Here is an 18,223-nt window from a genome sequence, read left to right on the forward strand (position 1 = left end):
CATTGCAGCTTCATTGCCTCCTGATCAGAACTTTTGGCTACTATAGCTTACATCCAGATTAAATTTCTCATAGGCAGTACTATTGAAATTAGTCCTATTAATTTCAGTGGGTGCACTCATGAGTAATTTAGTCTAGATGTAAGCCAGTGAATATAGTAGACTGTCTCATTACTGTAGTATTAGAGAGTGTGTGTGTCCCATCCTAAAATATAGTTCCCAAACATAAAACTAGCAGTTTTAAACATTTAAAAGATCTTCTTTAGAGAAATACATTCGGACCACATTTTTATTTATTTTAAAATTAAGAACCAATGTATAAATATACATTAGAGTTTCCAAGAAAAATTCCTTTCGACCATCTGATCAGATCATGATTTCAAAAGCCACAAGGAACAATAATACCAAACTACTTACAAGGTTCTGAGTTTGGGCATGTGATTGAAACTTGCCACTGAGAGTCGTGTGATGTTGTTATTGTTGAGAGTGCTGTAAAACATTAAAGACAAGTACAAATGTTTCAGTCAGGAAATGATGCTGGTAATTGAGTTGGGAATGGACATCAGATATAAAAGAGGAAAGCTGACCTGATACTTGGTGCAAGATTAATACAAGTAGACAAATCGAGCACAAAGACTCCCTTCCTGCTGGGCTTTTGCAGCAAGCCGGGGCAGCAGTTGCTGGTGCCTCCTGCAAAAGCTCAATATGTGAGAGAAATCACCCCTTCATTCCTCCATGGAAAAATATGAGAGGATGGTTTCTGTCCTTTCTTGTTTGGCTTTTTTGAGAGGTGCCATCAGTAACAAGGTGTTACAGGCACCACATGCAAAAGTTCAGCATGAGATGGAGCCAACCACAACCATGAATCTTGGCTGGCCACTAATACATGCACAGACCTATTATGATGATATAGAGAACACCAAAGCTATAAGGATTAGGCCAGTGGACTGAAAAGATCTCAGATCCTAAGAAGTGCGTTCACATTTGGAAATAACACAGTCACTTTCTATATCCAAATTCCCAGAAAAACTGTTCTCTGAAAAGCATTATTTCATTTATAAAATTGTAGAATGCTCATGACTTTACTGGGGAAGGTAGGAAGAGGATTTCCTGAAAGTGAGCCTTGCAACCAACAAACATTTTTACTAGCATTCCTTATATGTGCCTTAAAGGGGGGGGGGGAGAACTTTCCCTCTGCTTGATCACCTAATGAGATTCTTACTCACCAAGAGCAATCAAATGGACTACCTACTTAGAAGCCAAACATAATAGCAAGGCATTTGTTTCAAATTCAGCTGACTGCCATGTTTGTATCCATGAATGGATCTGCTCCCAGAACATTCTGGCGAGTAGTGATCCTGATAGGAATCTTCTTGAATGCACAGCTCAGGTCATCAACATACATTCTTTGGAGCTCTCCACTAGTAAGGCACCTTGATAGTTCCAATCTAGTCTACACCTGTCCTTTTAATTGCATGATTACGTATTTCCATCTTGTTGTGGAAAGGTGGTGTAGTGTAAGAGAATGGGAAGGGCTTGCGATGTAGAGGATTCTGCATTGGTGATAGGGAGGGATATTGCCAATAATAAAATTTATTTAAGACCTTCAAATTTATGATGATAATAATAATATTACCAAAGCACAGGGATGTTTGCAGTACTAGAGGCTAAGACACAAACAAGATCTCCTGGCTTGAACTGAGTGTACTTGTTTCTGTGGGTTGAAAAGAAAAGTTGTTTCTGTGAACTTGAAAAGAAAACAGCTAATAAAAATAGAGGGCTTTTTGTCAATTAATATAAAGTGCTTGTAAACATGACAGGTGTGAGATGAGAGGTTTTATGCCATTTCTAACACTTCTCCCTGACTCTTTTCATTAGAAGAACACAGAACAGTTTCAAAATATTATTTGGATATGTCACCAAACTATTGAGAACCACATTGCAACTTATTATTCTGAATATATAAGCATTACTGTTTAATTATATATATATATATATATATATATATATATATATATATATATATATGCAAGGTTACTTTTCTCAGTGCATTTTGTAAAAGAACAATGCCTTGAAAGACTTAAGAGTCATTTACAGTGCCCTGGAATAGACAGCCTTCTATATTTCCAATTAATTTTAATTTTGATTGTTCTGTGAATTGCTGGTACAATATGCTGGACTTTTATCCTGTATTTGCCTAAATGTTTTCCATAAATACAAGCTACAAGCTCCCATATGTGTCTTTAGTGATGTAACAAATCCAAAACAAAGTAACTATGCATGGCAAAAAGCACCATTTTGCCATGAAAAAGTCTAAGAGGCACCTGCGAGAACTAGGAACTTCATGCACCGGTCTAGGCCTCCTGAAGTCTGTGGGATTCTCCAGAGCGCATGGATGCACTTCATCTGTTTTAATAGGGCAAATTTAGTGCTTTGAATCTGCTGCCAGAACCCATGCAAACAGCAGCATAATTATTATACAACAAACTATTTTTTTCAGTTAAACTATATTATATAATTATGTAATTAATTAGATAGATCATATTCTCCTCTACACTTCTAAATTCACATCTATACTTCCAAATTCACAATTCCTCAAATTGTTCCTGTAACTTGTTTATATTTACTGCGTCCAAGTAACCTCACATTTATCAGGTTTGGAAAACATTTCCATTTTATTGTTTTTCAGTTCAGCTGGTGAATTTGACAGCAATGTGACAACTGTCAGAGCTGCTGCTCTCCTCTCTGCCATTTCTTTTTAAAATTATTAGACTGTTATTGGGTTCCCCCACCCCCACCCCTTCCACACAGCAGCAGCAGGGAGAAATTAAAAACTGGAAGATGTTATTTTGAAACCACAACAGCATGCACAGAAGGGATTAATTGGCAGAACTATTACCTAAAAACCTCTCAAGTCAGAATTTTGAAATGTCTGGATTTTAATCTGATTGTTAAGTAAGAGTGAAACTCTGCATTCTCAGTCATGGGAAGAATCCATTCCCTTGACTTGCATTTTTTGCATAAATATACAAAGGTCTGTGGTATTAGTGACACCGTTCAGACCTGAGGGAACTGTGGGTAAGGTTCATATGTATTTAGAATACACAGTACACAAACTCTGTTACACATGCACATCCGTGGAAAACAAAGATATTCCATGTACAGTAATGCTGTATTTATACAAACTGTATGATCAGTCAAATACAAAAACTACTTAATTTAACCTTATTGATTATAGTGACTAATGATAAACTGTAACCACTGTAAAACTTGGGAGATTGGTCCTTTGTTTTTCATCTTTTGAGGGCAACATATACATGCCGAAGAAACAACATCTACAGAATGTAAATCTACTGAATGGACTAATATCCCATCTATAGAAGGGGAAAGCACACTTTCTTCAGAATATATTGTCTCAAATATTCTTTGCTTTGCAGATAGCTATGTTTAACATCAGTCCGCGTCCAGCTGGATGATGACCTGTAATGGATGAACTGTAATGATGTGCATACTTAGGTTCAAACACCTTATGCAGCGCCATACTGTTTTATGATGAATTGATCCAACAACAATGGGAACAATTTGGGCTTTTTAAAAAAAATCACAAATGGGCATGGTAGTATTTGATTCTTCAATATATATGATATATTAGGATATCAGGGCCCTGTGAAGCATATTGGAAAGGCCTCCTGACTTCCATTGTGTAAAGTTTTCAGTGAGACAACTTCTGTTGACTACAGTTAGGCCCCAGTTTTTATATAAACTTTTATATAAAGTTTAATAACCTGCTTAATCCAGCTTTGTAAAAGATCACTACAGGCTAATAAAATAATGCTAATAAAATAATGCAGAATGTATGGAGTTATACTAACAGATCATCTACAGTATTTGCTTACTTAAATAATCAATATACACTGACATTAAAACCTTGATTTTACTTTAAAATATTTGCCCAAATTGCCATACATCATTTTAAATAAAATCTACTACTGGTGATGCAATTATTTAAAATGCCAAATAACAATAGCCATGTTTTACTATTCTAGATGAACAAAGTTTAGCTGTTAAATTGCCAAATAATAATCACATTTTTGCCATCTGAGATTGTGTTCCTTTTGTTTTGTTGTTCCTTTTATTCTGAAATGACTTTCTAATATGTACAAAAAACCTTCCTTCTTATCAAATGAATGTAGTTTTGCATCTCCTGACTGCTTTTTAAAAAAGAGACATATTAAAATAATGAATGGCACATTTATGTGCCAGCATTATATAGTTATCTTGGACATAGAACCTTACTTACTTCAGAATGATGTTCCCAAGGAACATGCAGCTCTGACTGATAGCATGAATATTACATGATTACATGATAAGTCTCCAGGTTTTTTAAATTAGTAGATATGTTATTCGTTATATTTACTGCTTTTTAGTCACAGGCAATACATAACAATTAAAAAGCAAAATAAGTTAGCATAGTAGAGCTGATCACACTTTCAGTTTTTTATGCATACAGGTAGTACCTCATTGGCATGACAATCCAAAAGGCACTTAACCTCCTATTACCTACCTGCTTATCTGCAGAATAGTCCTAGTGACTTCTGTGAGGCTATTGCACAGTGAACAGCTTGCAGACAGCAGCTCAGGAGTCAAAATCAATTGTAAAAAACTGAACACAGAAAGCCACATCTTTAAATAAAACCACATTCCATTCTCTTAGAAAATTAGCTTTGTGAAAGATATTGAAATGTATTCAAGGCTTTGCAACTTGTAATCTTAATACACAAAGATTATATCTGAAAGCAAGAACAGAATTTTGTGGGATCTGAACAATGGAAAATGGTTTTACAAAAACAAACTGAATAACAAACTCCTGTATTGCTTTTTAAAGGAAATTATTTTGCTTTACATGATTATCCTTGGTAAATGTGATGTTCTTGTTAAATAAAACATCTCTACTCTTTTTATATGTTTTTGTAATATCTTATAAAACATCACCATTAATTTATTCCAATACATCATCCCACTAGAGCATTTTGATACCCGAAGTGCAGCTACCAGATAGGCTTCTACATTTGGACTTCCCTGTTTAAGAAGTAAGAGAGAGAGGCAGTTACTTACAGTACTTCCAGATCGCGGAGAGCCCTAAATGCCCCATCTTCAATACAGCTGATCTGGTTGTAATCCAGTTGCCTGTTAAACAGATTAGGAGGTGATACGTGAAAGAGATGAAGGCTGGCAGCATTACAGGTTAGAAAGCCTCCTTAACAAATGAGGCTTGAGAGCTAGGCCATACTAACTGAAATGTAGTCCCCAAATACACTCATCTGCTTAAGAATGTCACACGCCATTCTGGTCTTGATGTCGCCACTGAAATCTCTTTTTGTTCTGAACTGCGTGTGCAAAACCACGACAGCCCTGGGAAAGCTCCAGTAAATAATAACTGCACCTTATATTAAATGCCAAAGGAATGCAATTTCATTACATCAAGAAAAGCTATCCATTAAAAGCTCTCAGCGTCATCTCGCTGAAACAATTTCATTAAGGTAAAGGGCTGTAAATCACTTAATGTCACATGCATCCCCTCAGTGACCTAACAGAATCCATTTATCAGAGAAGCTCAGCTGCATGTTAATTTCACTATCCTTGACAAGAAAGAGTGGGAGAGACCACCCTTAGTTCTTTAAAGCAGCTTCCTTCCAGAAATCCACATTCTTAAGCATGTATATGAGGCCTGGTACATTTTACATTTCCACTCCAAACAAAACCAATGCATATTTTAGTTCATGAAAACAACCCTTAGCATAAGACTTCTGCAGTTTGTATTCTTCATGATCCCATGCAGATAGGATGTAATGAAGGAATGGTAGAAAGCTAAACATAAAAATCAGCACTGCTGCCTAGGCATTATTAATCTTTAAGTATTACGATATGTATAATTTACACTCAGTTTTCTGAAAAGATTAATACTCTCTCCAAGAAATTACTACAATGGTTACTGCCTCATTCAGAATACAGTATGGTGTAGGATGGCAGGTTGATAAAACTTTTGTGATAACAACAAAAACAAAACAAAAAGTCAAAACCTTAAACCACCATTTTAATTAAGCTAACCTGCATAAGTATTAGCCTAGGGAAACTAATTAATTGCAACCTTAAACCTATTTCCTCTGAAGGAAATTCCACTTAATAGACCTTGTTTCCAAATACATTGGTTTAGGATTGGGGATTTCTCCCCCCTGCCCCGCCCGGCAAAAAATAAAATAAAATATTGACTTCATGATTATGGTTTTTTTTTAAAACATAAGATAAACATAAATATGAATGAACACTTATGCATGCATGCATGCATGCACATACAGAGAGTAGTTTTCACCCATCTTATCTATTCCAAGCTAGTAAAACAGATTGTCTAAGATGGACATAGGTGAACGTGCATATCTTTGCATATCTGCTTGATGAGATATCACTAACCATTTAAGATAAAATTCTTAAACGCGTCCACATGTGTGCTTTGACAGCAGCTGGACTGCTCAATTCTAAGCTTTCTTATTCAGTAATAAGTGCCAGTAACTTCAAAAGTGCCAGTAACTTCAAAACTCCATAGTAAGAGTCCACAAAATTGTAAGGCAAAGGTAAAGTGTGCCGTCAAGTCGATTTCAACTACTGGCGCTCACAGAACTCTGTGGTTTTCTTTGGAGGGGTTTACCATTGCCTCCTCCCGCACGGTATGAGATGATGCCTTTCAGCATCTTCCTATATCGCTGCTGCCCAATATAGTACCAGTGGGGATTCGCCAACTTTCTGCTTCTGAGTCAAGCATTTCCCCACTGCACCATGTAGATTTAGTTTATTTAACATCTCTAGTCCAAACCATCAGTAAGCTAGTGCTTTGATTTATATTAATTTGAGTTGTGATCCTAAAACACTTCCAATCAATGATCAGCAAAATCCATGGGATTTATTTCCAAGTTAATCTCTTTTTAAATGAGGTGCAGTCATGACTTAGAATCATGAAAATAAATGAGACAAATTAGTCAAGACTAATTATGCTCCATTGATGTCAATGGGACTTAGTCATAACTAATGTGGATCTTGCCCAAGGTTGCAACACTGATGCAGTATAATGGTCTAGGCCACTACCCAGCACACTGATACATGCACCCAGATGTAAGGATTTATTTGCTACCACAGCCTATCTTAGAAATGGATCATAAAGCAGGTTCAATCCAAGTACTTCAGCTTAATTGAATTCTAGAATATTAAATGTTTGCCTGTGACCATTGTTCCTTCATCTCCAGCACCTTCAGCCATTTGCAAGTATCCTTCTGTCTTCAGTGACTCTACCTTTCTGCTTCATAAGCCTGGAAAGTCCTTTGAGAAGGCCTACATGACATCTTCAGAACCCACTTCTTTTGAGTAGTCTTTGGTGTGAAGAAGTTCCCATATCCTCCTGCAACAAAGCCTAGTGCTCACCCAGTTATCATAGAGGATCCTGGTGATGTCACTACCAAACTGTTGCAGTCTAGTGTTTCCCCTGTTGTCTTCCTGGCTGACATAATGAAGAAAATTACTGAAAGCAGTTCCATTGAAATTAAAAGGAGAAATTAAGAAATTCTTGTCCTTTTAATTTCAGTGGGACTACTCTAAATAATCTTCCTCAAAAAGTCAGTCCCTGACATTCTAAATAGTTGCTTTGTGGCTGATTTTGTGACTTTCAAAGCAACCACAGCACCAGCCTTTTGTTTGTGGACTGGCAAAGCTCTATTGATTCAATTGGCAGAAGATCGGTCCTTGAGAGGCAATCAGGGGTGGATTAATCATTTCCCGCCCATTGGCAGCAAAAGGTTTGCTGCCCCAGAGACAAGAGTAAGGGGGCTTTGTGCGGGGGGGGGGGATACATAATTATGGTTTTTTACCTTTAAAAATGCTGCTGTGTAGCGGTGGAGGAGGCTCTGCCCACCTCTTAAACCATCACAGGAAGTGAGGTAGGGCACTGAAGGACAGCGGCGAAAGAGCTCCACACTCAAGCCTGCCTTACTCGCAAATGACATGGAGCGGGAAATTCCAGGCCTCTACACGTAGGGATGTGCAGAACCGGTCTGGTGGTCCATGGTCCAACGGTTCGGTCCAGGGGTTGTGGGTTCATGATCGAACTGAACCCCGCCCCCCTGGTTCCATCTGGACCGGAACTGGACTGCCGGTCTGGTCCAGCAGGTCCGTGAACCTTTTTTTAAAAAAAAAAATTTAAATGAAAAGTAGCCCCTTTGGGGCTTGCTGTAGCCACGGGGTGGGTGGTCCATGAGGGTTCCGTCTCCCCCCGTGGCCTCCCTCATCACTGCCACAGCGGGGTAAATGTAGTCTTTTTGGCCCTTTCGGGCCTCCGCGAACCCCCCCTCCCCACGGCTACAGGTAGTTACTTTTCATTTAAATTTTTAAAAAGGTTTGTGGACCTGCCAGACTAGACGGGGGGGGGTTCGATGGGGGCCAGACGGTTCCGTGCACACCCCTATCTGCACGTGCACAGAGGCCCAAAATTGTCTGCTCTGTGTCATTTGCGAGTAAGCCAGGCTTGACTGATGACCTCTTTCGCTGCTGTCCTCCAGTGCCTGACCTCATCTCCTGTGACGATTTAGGAGGCGGGCAGAGCCTCTGCCGCTACATGGCAGCAATTTTAAAGGTTGCGGGTGTGTGTGTGAATTAAGTTTCCCTCCAAGATACCACTCCCCAAGATTTACCGCCATAGGTGGCTGCCTATACTGCCTATGCGGTAATCTGCCATTGGAGGCAATTCATTATGTTTGGTTAAATCCCTCATTTCTTGCCCCACATTTACTTACTGCACTACTTGCCTGCATCCATGACACCCTTTCAACATGGTCACACACTGCAGATCAGGTGTCAGGAGAGAAGAACTAAATTCATCCTCCATACCACCCCACAAAAAGTTGATAGGAACAACCAGCACTTGCTGCTTACTATTATTATGTGTCCCAACATGCTATTCCTATATTCCTATTTGTCCTATTACTTTTCAACAGTCAGCATTTCACTTTTTCATAATTTTGAAATATTTATTTTGTCTCTGTGCCAAGACACGCATCTGTTAATAAAAATAAAACACATTAAAACGTTCAAACTTTATTGCTTGCAATTGTTATTGTTGGTGTGATAATGTGCACTGCATACTTTTGCTTTTGCCATGGGCATTTTCATTGAGGAATTGTAATAGTGACTATAGCTCTCTGCTGGGTGATATGTGGAACCACAGAGATAGATCTGCTTCCAGCTGTGGAACAGCCATGTTGCAGCAGTGCTAAAGTGCTTTACTGCGGAAAGGGCCACTAACTCTGTGATAATCTTTGGATGGCTACACTGTAATGTCATACTTGAGAGCCCATGGGGAATGACACGAAGAGTGTTTCCTTTCATACAGAAATGAGATACACCTTAGGTACCATATACACATGTAGATGTACCCACTATGGGTAAAATACAGCAGGAAGTGTAAATCTCAACAAAATGCATAAAAGCTGCAAAAGAACACTGTATTTCTTTTGCATATCTCCTGTTTCACTTGCACAAGAAACTGAACACAATCATAGGATGTATACTATATTTTCTGTGTTCTTCACTGCAGTGTATTACTGTCTACCAGAAACAATAATTTTCCAGGCACTGCAGTTAATCATTTTGGTGCAATGTTTGCACTGCAGACCATTTTTAGAAAATGCAAGAGTCTCAGACGTTTTCCATTTAAACTAATTAAGGGCATTTAACAATTAAGTTAATAGGCTTTTTATTTTAAAGGGCCAAAATAATATCTTCAGTACAGTTCTCTAACCTCCGGAGCAATTTATCAAAGCCATTTAAATTAGTACAATGGCATGAAATGTTATCCTCTGACACAACACAAAAGAGAAATTGTTTCCAGACAAATCGGTAAAATCTTTTAATGCCATCAAATTTGCCTAATGCAGTCTGCAGGTTAATCTGTAAAAGGGTGAGCTGTATGTTGGCCCATATCTTATTATCCTTAGCTGTCAATGTATAAATCAGCGCTGACACAGCTCCTCCTAAATCATCCATATTATACACAAAGGGAAAGATTTAACGGTACAGAAAGCACTCGAGCAAATCTTGTCCTACAAGACCTGAAAGGCAGATTTCTTCCCCTAAACTGGCATGAGTTCAGGTGCATCCGGGGGGAAAAATGAGGATCTTTCTTTTAATGATGTCCTCCAAACACTGATGTGGTTAAGGCTAAGTAGCAGTTTTCAAACATGCTGCTTTCCCATATAGTTATTTTTCTGTTCACCATGGAATAAACTTGGCACAAACAATTTTCTTGGCAGCAGAACAGCTGATTAAAATGTAGTCTTTTCTCTTTGTTTTGTTTTATTTGAGGTAGTATGGAATAACAGCAACAGATTTTAAAAGTCTACAGATTGTAGTAATCAGAAAGTATTAATACAAGAGTCAATTAATTTGAAAATTTATCACTTAATCTGAAGAGAAAAGAAACCTCTTTTTAATATATAAGTGGTTGCTTTTATTAAGCAGGCTAAGTATTAATATGTCAATCAATGAAATAACTGCAAACTTGAAGCACAATACTGGTCAACTTGATCAATGCAATAGCAACTGAGCTCTAACAATCAAAATATTTTCTTCTGATACTTTTTGTGATCCTGGAGGTTTTACGCACAGCAGATTTTACCACGGGTTTGTCAGGAGGCTTTACAGCAAACTTAAAGCTGTCTCAAAAAGCCACTGAAAAGAGTGGAGTTTTTTACTCCTGAGATCAATTGGACTACACTCGGGCACAATGGGAAACCCGAATTGCACGTGTGGACTGCTCCCTGATAACTCGCAGGGACTTTGGGGAAAATTTGGCTGATATGTACACATGCACCCTCCATTCCAGAGGAGATGCGAGCTAAAAGCAAAAACCTCACGGTAAAACTTCTGTGTGTAAAACTTCCTGGCAGGTCTACTGAAATGTTCTCTGTGTATATGTCTTCTTGACTGATTTCAAAGATTTGTGTCTATTAAATAAAGCTTATTCAATAAAAATGAAAAAAAAAACACTATAAGATTAAAAAGGTGTGCAGTATTTACATGTAAATAGCTTCCTGGCCTCTCACAGCTTATAGTTGGAAGTAAGCTTTCCATAGACAAAGAATGTTCTACCCTAAAAGGAAAAACAAATCCTGCTGTATCATGATGAATGAAAGCAGATGGAGGGAATTGGATTCCTTGACATCAAGAAAATCTGCAGTGGCACCACCCAGTGTTTCTGCAATATAGAGGCCAGAGAAGTTCTGGTAATATAGAGGCTATGTGCAATACAAAATGCTTTTAATTTTGCCTAGTGAAATACATCTTGTATTGAAACAATCTGTACTTACATCTTTAGAAATTGCTAGGGGAAAACAATACTAAATACATGAGATTGTCATATGCAAATCACAATACATGGACTATCTTTACCCAGCAAATCAAATAATCAATATGTTGGCAAAACATCAATGACATGTGAACAAATAAATGGAACTCACTGGAAAACCCCCCACCAACATTTATTTCATATTGTGTTGCCTTTCTTCCCAATGACATATATGGCAATTATCTTATTTTATCCTCACAACCACTGCATGAAGTAGGTGAGAACTAGTGAATTGGTAAAACGATCCAATGAACTTCATGGCTGTGTGAAGATTTGAACTTGGGTCTCCCCTATCTATGCCCAATGTTCTACCCACTATACCACATCACACACACACACACACACACACCGCACACACTATTGGACAAATATGCAACAGACAGGCACAATTTCTAATCAGTGACTGGTAAAATATATATATATATGTTTAGGTACATTCGTAGAATGCAGCTTGCCATTCCAGATCTAATACTAGTGTATTTTAATTTCCAAGGGAAAAGCAACCTCATGAAGACAATTTTGAATGGAGAAGCTGCAAGGGGGTGCTTAACCCATTCCCACCTATTGCCTTTCCACTCCAAATCACCTCCAAGCTGGTTCAACCACTTAAAGATCCAAATACATGTTTCTAACTGGGGCAGGGGGAGAGCTGCTTGCAGTGGGGATTTGGCAGAGAGAATCAGCAAGTGGGGAAAGGATTAAACACCCCCGCCTCGCTGCTGCTTCTCCGTTCCAAATCCTTCTCCTAAAGTTGCATTTCTTTAGAAAAAGCAGCCACTGGATTTTTGTTACACTGTACAATTTGATGTGGTGTTCTGCCTTCAGCTGGTTTAATAAAATGGCATCATCTGAATTTTTACGAATCCTTTCTCTGGGACCAACACAGCAGGCCGTCTTGTAATTAAAATAATTTACCCAGTTTCATGAGACAGATACACTGGGATACGGAGCCAAGATGTCCACCTATAAATGTTTCCATTTCCTTTTTGTACGATTACAATCAGTTTAATATTTTAGCTCCTTACCCCTGTCCCCCAATTATTATATATACACAACAGAGTTAGATATTAATAATTCTCTGCCCTCTTCTAATAATTACTATAAAAAGCCAGTACAACATTTGGTCTCATTTTCCACAGAGGACAAAATGCATAATCCCCTGTATGCCAATACAATCGAAGTCTTCTTTGCTGGTCAGAGACCAAAATAAAGTTTGGTTTGACTGAATGAATACTTCATTATGGTCTTTGACACAACAAAAACAGCACACAACAAAGTATAAATAGTAAAAATACATAATGTCAGAATCTTCATAGTACTATTAAGTATAATTTAAACCATCTCAGTCCTAATCTTACTTGCAGCTGCACAGAATTTGGCCACACACAGTGTTATGGGTGCATAGCAATAAGTGAAAAGAAAAGAAATTTATTCATCATCCATTCTATAAGGCATATTCAATAAGAGAGGAGAAATAAGAGAAATATGAATATCTCTATAAAATGAACAATATAAAAGAATATGGGTTGAATCTAAGTCTTCAACCTATTCACAACCACACATTCAAGCCCCACTGAAATCAACTGCAATTTTGCTTGAGTAGAACACTTCTGATGGTAAATGACTGTGACATCTTTTTCTCCATCTTTATGAACCACAGAACAGTACAGTAAGGTTTCTGCTCACATAGCTGTAAAGATTTCCCATTACCTAAGCAAGTAAAACTCCTTCAACCTGATCTGCATCACATTCAGTCTTCACAAATTTATCAGTAATACCTCTGATAGCCTGTTCCCACCTTCTCCGTAGCTACTTGGATGTATGTATGGATGTATGAATGAAAGAAGTAACTCAGAGTGGGGGTGGGGGGGGGAGAAAGCACACACACACAGAGAGATTATTAACTCTGGCTGAAACTATTTCTGGATAGGTTTTTTTTACTCAAAATTGTTTACATGAGGTCATTAAAATAATCAGGATTGCTTTCAGTAGTCACCTTGGGACTTCTGTTAATTCCTGGAGAATGCCAATCATAGAGGACGGATGTACACACAAACGCACACACAACAGAAATTGTTATAAACAAAACAAGTGATGGCAGGATCCTCTTTTAATGACCTGCAAAGTGCTGTGAAAGTTGCATTTACTTTGATCTAAAATAGATCAAAGCTAGAACCAACTTTTGGTGTGCCTGTGGGTGTGAGAGAGAGCTCCCTCATCCCTGTGCTATTATTTCCAGAAACATTTAGCTTAATTTCAGAATTATTTATTACATTTTATTTTTACAACACATTTTTAAAACCAGTTTTTTTACAATTAACATTTGGAGTTGTTTCTTAGAGCAATACTTCTCTCTGTCAGCTTTCGGGGAACTGATAGCTGGTGTGTTGAGACTAGTGGTGTGCAATTTGGATTTTTCAGTGTTTCGGTTCGGACCCAAACTGAAACACCCCTGTTCTGTTCTGTGCCCGAATTTTGCCTACCCGAATCACCCCCGATTCGGTTCGGAGCCAAATTACTCCTAATCCTAATCCAAATCGATTCGGATTAGAAAAACAGGTCCTGGGGCCAAAAGAGTGGGGTGGAGTGGTAGTGCCCAATGGGTGGAGGCTACCACCCAAATTTCAGGGGAATTGGGCAAAGGGCTGATTTTTGGTGAATTTCTGATGTTTACGCGTTTTTAAGGTTTCCCCCCATTAGGTAGAATGGAGGGTGTATCACTTCACGTCGGGGGGAAAGGGGTGGCATAGAGTGGTGTGGGGTTGGTGGTGTTGCCGGGTAGGGGCAAGGAAGCTACCTGAATTTTTTCAAAGGATTTGGGCAGAGGGCTGATTTTTGGTGAATTGTTGAAGTTCACATGTCTTTAAGGTTTAGATTCTATGATAGCAGATGAGAGTGGATTCATGGTGTGTCATTGAAAATCTCATTTGCTATCACAGAATCCACACTCAGCTCACCTCAGAAGCAACAAAACTCCAACAAATGAAATCACCAAAGTTCAGCCTTCTGCCTAAATCCTTTGAAAATATTCAGGTAGCTTCCTTGCCCCTACCCCGCACCACCACCAACCCCACCCCACTCTAGGCCACCCCTTTCCCCCCGACGTGAAGCGATTATACCTAAAGGGGGGAAACCTTAAAAACACTTAAACTTCAGAAATTCACCAAAAATCAGCCCTCTGCCCAATCCCCCTGGAATTCGGGTGGTAGCCTCCACCCATTGGGCACTACCACCCCACCCCACCCTTCTGCCCCAGATCCCACTTTCTGCCCCCAATCTACCCCATACACACTAAAACTCTCAAAAAATCACCAAACATCAGCCCTCTGCCCAATCACTCTGTAATTGGGGTGGTAGCCTCCACCCATTGGGCACTACCACCCCACCCCACTCTTTTGGCCCCAGGACCTTTTCAATTAAAGTGAAAGGAAAGCAATTTCTGCATTGAAATCAATGGAGGCAAAAAGGCAGGAAATTCAAAGAGACCTCAAACTGAAAATGGAGGGGGAAGAAGAAGACAAGGCTGGCACTTTTCTGGGGCACAAAATGGAGACCCGAAACACCCGAAAAATTCGGACCCGAAACAGGGGTGATTCGTTTCGGGTTCGAAATTTATCGGAACTCGTCGGGGGTGATTCGGTTCGGCTCTGAATCATCCGGAATTGGTCGTTTTGCACACAGATCGTTCTGTGCTCAAAACGTTTCACACATCTCTAGTTGAGACCTGTCTTGGTCAAGTATATTTGAGCACTAAAGAATGGCAACCCGCTTCCTTATTGTATCTACCTCTATTTGCTCTAACTATTTTGACTGTCTGGGGATTAGGTTTATCAAACATCCTGAAGTATCATAGGATAAGTTCAGGATGGCGTGTGCACATGCCTTTTGTTGTATATTTACTTACAGTTAAAGGTTTGTATGAAAATACTGAAATGTGATTTTCACAGGTTTTTATTTCATGAAGAAAGTTTCACACAGTCTTTAATATCAACTTAAGTCAAGCTTTGATGTTCACAATAAGGGGAAGTAGTAGTAGTAGTAGTAGTAGTAGTAGCAGCAGCAGCATTCAAACTGACATTCAGTTAGACAAAACAAAATTAATGATAATCTGATATACGATCACCTAGGATGATCTTATTCATCATACAATAGTATGCATTGGTGTTCCAGTATTATGGGGAAAAATGCCTCAGTAGCTGAAACTGAAGCTTAATTAAAATTAGGCACATACAATGAGTAAATCAAATGGAATGGATACTCCTTGCCTTCCAATTGATGTGGGATCAAGTTACGGATGTTTAATATTTCCCTTAGAGTTGTTTTACTGTATTTATCACTATCTCTTCATGTACATATGCTACATTTTACACAGAATATTAATGTAGTCTTTAAGACACACTAATTCTCAGTGATACAAATGCCTTTTCAGGTTAGGTTTGGTGGCTGTTGGAGAGAGGGGCTGCTCAGTGGTGGCCACAAACTGGAGCTCCCACCCTAGGCATGTTTGCCTGCTGCTTTCATTACACATCTGATTGCTTTTTAGGACATATGTTTCCCCTTTGAAATTCATACTTTCCTCGTTCTACTAATTTTATTGTTTTTATTATTATGGCTCTTGATGTTGGAGTATGGGCAGCACCAATTCAAGATCAAAAAGCCAGATGTACAAGCTGCCAAGTAATGCACTTTATTTAGAAAAATGATTACTATTCTATTATGGTACCCAGCACATTCTGAATTGGACAACTCTTTGTCAGATACATTTCTTGCTTCTTGAATGAAGAGTTTCTTGGGAAGTGCTCTCCCAATAGACAAAAAGTGACTACTGACTGAGAAAGAGTTGACATACTTGAAATGCATTAACCATAATTTAAAAGCTGCAGCAAGATATCCTAGCTCAGAGAAGTCACTAACATTCTGTCTAATTTACTAGATGGTCCTATTGAAATTTAGTAGCCCTTTGTCTTTTAGAGGAGTTCCACTGAGAAATGTAGGCTGTCCAGGGGCGTAGCTATAATTGAACGAAAGGGTTCAAAGAACACGGGCCCCCAGCTCCTGAGGGCCCTCCAGCTCCATCCCTCCCTATTTTCTTCATTGTCTCCCTCACTCTGGGGGGCCGTCCAAGAGAGGGATGAACACGGGCCCCCTCTCCCCTAGCTACGCCCCTGCTTCACAGCTTCTAAAAGCTCCTGGAAGATTACAGCATATAATTTTAATACATTGTTTGATGAAAGAGTATACCTTATGATGAGCTGTAATTGTTTTTAGTATTTTGGGGAATCAAATGTGGCTGGCAGGTTGAGTAAATATAATATAGAAGTAAAATAGATGCTGGATCCTTAAAATAACTGGATTAGCTGTCACCCAACAGAAATTGTTGGGAGAACTAAGATGCTAGCTGAAATGTGTTAATTAGTTTATATAGCAACTAATATTTCAATTAGTTACTACATCAACAACTTTTTCTCTCAGTTATGGAAGTAAGAAAAAGCAACATAATCTTAGGAACTGATAATGTGCCCAAGGAGACCTAAGTTCATATCTGCATTCAACCATGAAGCGCTCTTGGATAGCCTTGGGGAGCTCACTTTTTTCTCCACCTGACCTGAGCCTCTTGCTGTGAAAATAAAATGGGAAACTCTCATTTTATGCTCATTGTCTTGAGCTCTGTGGAGGCTGCTTCAAAGTTAAAACTAATCAATACATCTTCTCTTGTTTTGAAACAGTTATTTAATTAAAAATAAATAAAAACAATTAGCTTCTAATATGTTCTGAGTTCTAGTAAAATAATTAACAAGATCCAGAGTTGTAGGACTATATTAATTATCTGAGATATTGCTCTTTTCTCATAACTTGTTTGATTCACGGAGAGGAGAGCTGGTCTTGTGGTAGCAAGCATGACTTGTCCCCATAGCTAAGCAGGGTCTGCCCTGGTTGCATATGAATGGGAGACTTGATGTGTGAGCATTGCAAGATCTTCCCCTCAGGGGATGAAGCCACTCTGGGAAGAGCAGAAGGTTTCAAGTTCCCTCCCTGGCTTCTCCAAGATAGGGCTGAGAGAGATTCCTGCCTGCAACCTTGGAGAAGCCGCTGCCAGTCTGAGAAGACAATACTGAGCTAGATAGACCAATGGTCTGACTCAGTATATGGCAGTTTCCTATGTTCCTATGATTTGCCAAAGCATTAGACCAGGGGCGTAGCAGGCTTGAAGTAGGCCCAGAGACAAGATTTTAAACATGCCCCCCCCCCGAAGCTCAGCTCATAAAGTAAAGAAATCTTAAATGAGGCTGAATAGTGGTAACAAAAAGCATAGTAAAATTTTTATCTATCTATCTATCTATCTATCTATCTATCTATCTATCTATCTATCTATCTTGTCTTTCTCTATGTCTTTATTTAGTACCATTAAATGACTTGCATCGTCCACAATTTATAAAACCTTTTTAAAAATAATGTAGGATGATGTTCTATTGTGGCACATAGGTATATATGTGTGTATATATATATGCATACACACACACACACACACACACACACACACACACACACATACATACACCTACATATATACATACACACACACACACACACACACACACACCTATGTGCCACAATAGAACATCATCCTACATTATTTTTAAAAGGTTGTGTAAATTGTGGACAATGCAAGTCATTGAATGGTACTAGAGGAAGACATGCTGTTCTGGTAGCTCCAGGCCTTAACACTCACATCAATTTCAGAGGATGAATACAACTGAAGGAAGCCCAGGCGGGTGCGCGGCT

General features: G+C 38.9%; 1 protein-coding gene across 8 annotated transcripts in view; it reads right to left on the minus strand.

The window, feature by feature from the left end:
- SLIT2 (slit guidance ligand 2) overlaps nucleotides 1–18,223 on the minus strand; it is a 426,589-nt gene that overhangs the window by 158,232 nt on the left and 250,134 nt on the right. For all 8 annotated transcript variants that reach the window (XM_053253821.1, XM_053253820.1, XM_053253817.1 and 5 more), the window contains 2 exons: nucleotides 5,113–5,184; nucleotides 415–486 (listed from right to left, as the gene is read on the minus strand). In XM_053253821.1, coding sequence (XP_053109796.1) covers nucleotides 415–486; nucleotides 5,113–5,184 — 144 coding nt within the window. The remainder of the gene's footprint in view (nucleotides 1–414; nucleotides 487–5,112; nucleotides 5,185–18,223) is intronic.

This window comes from Hemicordylus capensis, chromosome 5 (assembly GCF_027244095.1).
Source record: "Hemicordylus capensis ecotype Gifberg chromosome 5, rHemCap1.1.pri, whole genome shotgun sequence".
Taxonomy (NCBI): Eukaryota; Metazoa; Chordata; class Lepidosauria; order Squamata; family Cordylidae; genus Hemicordylus; species Hemicordylus capensis.